The sequence below is a fragment of the Pantherophis guttatus genome, chromosome 4, assembly GCF_059756535.1.
Source record: "Pantherophis guttatus breed Tessera chromosome 4, ASM5975653v1, whole genome shotgun sequence".
NCBI lineage: Eukaryota > Metazoa > Chordata > Lepidosauria > Squamata > Colubridae > Pantherophis > Pantherophis guttatus.
In genome coordinates, this window is record NC_142066.1 from 12,250,463 (window position 1) to 12,253,952 (window position 3,490).

The following is a 3,490-nucleotide window of genomic DNA, read 5'->3' on the forward strand; positions in this document are numbered from 1 at the left end:
ATCATGGTGTTTACAATGATGTTCATTACATTAATATTAATTCTATAATAATAGAAATAATAATCATAATATTTACTTTTCTATCTTAACAAACCTCCCTTCTTTCATTGATCCTTTTCTTATATTTCCATGTTTCTAACTCCTGTTTTTGTTAGCTAACCATTGATAAAATAAACCCCATGTCAAAAAGTATTCCGTTTCTCCCTTAATTGTAAGTGTTAATCTATTCATTTCTGCACATTTTAATATTTTTAATCACATTTTCATCTGTAGGAATCTCTTCACTTTTACATCGTTGTGCAAATACAATTCTGGATGCAGTTAATACATGTAAGATCAAATATGTATTCCCCTTATTATATTTATCTGGTAGAATACCCAACAAAAATATTTCTGGCTTCAAATCAATATGTTGCTTTATCATTTTTCCCCAACCATGTATGTATTTTTGACAAGTTATTATTATTATTTTTTTGCATTGGGGCATGTCCACCACATAGGATAGTACCTGATCTGATAGCATTTCTGTAAATGCACTAGTATGTTTTATGTGTTCCAAACACAACAGTAATTCATGAAAACCGCATTTAGAAATGTGTTTAAAAAATGACTCATTGAAGATGCTGTATTTTCCGATCTTATAGGAGAACATGAATTTGACCAACTGTACGAGAGCGATAGAGTTTATCCTGGTCGGATTGCCACCGGTAGGACGAATGGAAGGTGTGATGCATGCAGGCATCTTTCTGCTCTACCTCCTGTGTCTGATGGGCAACGGGCTCATCATTGTGATGGTAATTTTGGACCGCCATCTCCAGAAGCCCATGTATTTCTTCCTTAGCAACCTTTCTTGCATTGACATTGGACACACCACCGCTTTTATTCCTAAACTGCTAGTCAACTATCTCTCTGCAAACAATTCCATCTGTTTCTACTGCTGCATAACACAACTGTTCTTTTACTTCTTCTTTGGCATTACAGAATTTTTCATCATCACGTTGATATCCTTGGACAGATTCTTAGCCATTTGCTATCCTTTGAGATATGCCACAATCATGACTTCTGCGGTTTGCTTGAAGCTATCTGTGGCAGCCTGGGTTGTGGTTTTTTCCTACGTGATTGGTCAGGTCATCCTGGTCGCTAACCTACCCTACTGCAGCTCCAACGTTATCAATCATTTCTTTTGCGACGCTGGGCCTGTTTTAAAGATTGCAGGAGGAGATTCACATCTCATTGAAGCCCTGAGCTTCCTTAGTACTATAGTCGTAGTGATGTCCTCTCTGCTTTTCACCCTCATTTCTTACCTCTTCATCATCTTCACCATTCTCCGAATGTCTTCATCAACCAGACAGCAGAGGGCCTTTTCGACGTGTGCTTCCCATTTGGTGGTGGTCTGCATTTTGTATGGGTCAGTCTTTTTTGTCTATTTAAGACCTACTATGAAGAATTCTTCCTTCGGTGTAATCCGGTCCGTTTCTGTGGTCCATACTACGGTCGCTCCAGTGCTCAATCCTTTTGTTTATACTATTAGGAACAATGAAGTGAAAGAAGCGATTTGGAAAGCATTAAGAAAAAAACCCTCCAGTTTTCCCTAAAATCTTGTTTGAAAGAGCAAGATGACGAGTGGGCAAACTATCCATCAGCAATATTTACCATCATTTTAACAGATTAACAGAGTTGAAAGGGACGTTGTAGATCATCTAGTCCAATGCAGGAGACCGTATGTCATTTCTGACAAATGGAAGTCCAATCTCTTCTTGAAAGCCTCCAGTGATGAAGCTCTCAGAACTTCCAAAGGCAAATCCCTAGTGCGGCATAACAGGGTGAGCTCCCGTTACTTGTCCCAGCTTCTGCCAACCTAGCAGTTTGAAAGCACGTAAAAAATGCAAGTAGAAAAATAGGGACCACCTTTGGTGGGAAGATAACAGCGTTCTGGGCGCCTTTGGCATTTAGTCATGCCGGCCTCATGACCACGGAGACATCTTCGGACAGCGCTGGCTCTTCGGCTTTGAAACGGAGATGAGCACCGCCCCCTAGAGTCAGGATGGACTAGCACATATATGCAAGGGGAACCTTTACCTTTAATCTTTTTGTTTCTGACTTCCTTAAAGGAATGTATCCATACATATGATACTTATAAGTACAGGTAGTCCTCAACTTACGACCAAAATTGATCCCAAAATTCTTGTTGCTAAGTTGAAACATTTTACAACCTTTCTTGCCACACTTGTTAAGTGAATCACTGCAATTGTTAAGTTAGTAACACGGTTGTTAAGTGAATCTGGCTTCCCCATTGGCTTCCCAAAAGCTGATCACATGATCCCAGGACACTGCAACTGTCATAAATATGAATCAGTTGCCAAACATCTTAATTTTGATGCTGGGATGTTGCGATGGTTGTAACTGTGACAAATGGTCATAAGTCATTTTTTCAGTGCTGTTGTAACTTTGAACAGTCACTAAATGAACTGTTGTAAGTCAAGGACCCTCTGCATCCTTAATGGAGCCCGCCTATCATAGTCACAACTCTTGACAGTCATTACGTGAGGCAGTCATGTGATCACCTTGCTTAACCACCTCCATTCTTGTTCTTCCCAATGTGGTTGTTAAACAGAGCGTGGGTTGCCTAACGATTGGGGGGGAATGCCTTGAGAGGCTGAGAAGAAGCCCCAGGCCCACCATACCTCTCAAGGCTCTTCCCACCCCCTGAAGCACCCCTTGTTCCACTTGTCTTCCCTCAGGAACCCCACAGGCCTTGTGGAAATAAATATGTTGAAACTTTTAGAAATGGTTGACATGATTTTAATATATGGCTTAATATTCCTTTCAGTCTATGGGCTAAAATTAGTATTGCAGGATCCAATCTGGATCAGTTACCAGGACCAGAGGTTTTGTCTTTCAAGCATTGGGACTCATGTTGGACCCCATCTTCAGGGAATTTCTCTCTGGATAACTCTTTCTCTCTCTCCCTTCAATTAGCTTTAAATATTCAATTTAAACAACCTTTTGGTCACTAACATTCCAAAATCATGGTTAATATTGACATGAATGGACAAATACATTCAAACCAATCGATTGTACAAATTGTACAAATAAAATCAAACTGATATCTTCAAGGCAAATATATATGTCAGGGTTCCAACGGATGCCTTAATTAAATCATGAGCCTCAAGCCAAGCTTCAAAACAAATTCATTTATTTATTAGGAGCTTCATGGCGGCAGGTTCCAAGTGAAACCATATCTGACCCCATGTAATTTACAGCCCAGGCTTGACTCTACCCCCCCCCCCAGGATGTGTCATCAGTCACATTCGCCAACAAAGCAATTTCACAGGTTGCAGAGATCACTCCCCTCTAGCCACTGTGGGTAACCCCGGGAGACAGTCTTGATAGAGATCTGTCTGGAATGTGCTTTTGTTTTTAGCTGCCATGCTGCTTCACTCTAGTTGCAAGTTTGTTTTCCATCCCCCTTGCCTATGGCAACTCGAGA

The 3,490-nt window shown here is 40.6% G+C and overlaps 1 protein-coding gene across 1 annotated transcript; it reads left to right on the forward strand.

Annotated features, from left to right (window-relative positions):
• Positions 1-642: 642 nt before the first annotated feature.
• Positions 643-1,957, forward strand: LOC117657003 (olfactory receptor 6X1-like). The gene has a single exon (XM_034405175.3). It carries the CDS (start codon positions 651-653, stop codon positions 1,593-1,595), a length of 945 nt encoding a protein of 314 aa, XP_034261066.3. The 5' UTR covers positions 643-650; the 3' UTR covers positions 1,596-1,957.
• The last annotated feature ends 1,533 nt before the right edge of the window (positions 1,958-3,490 follow it).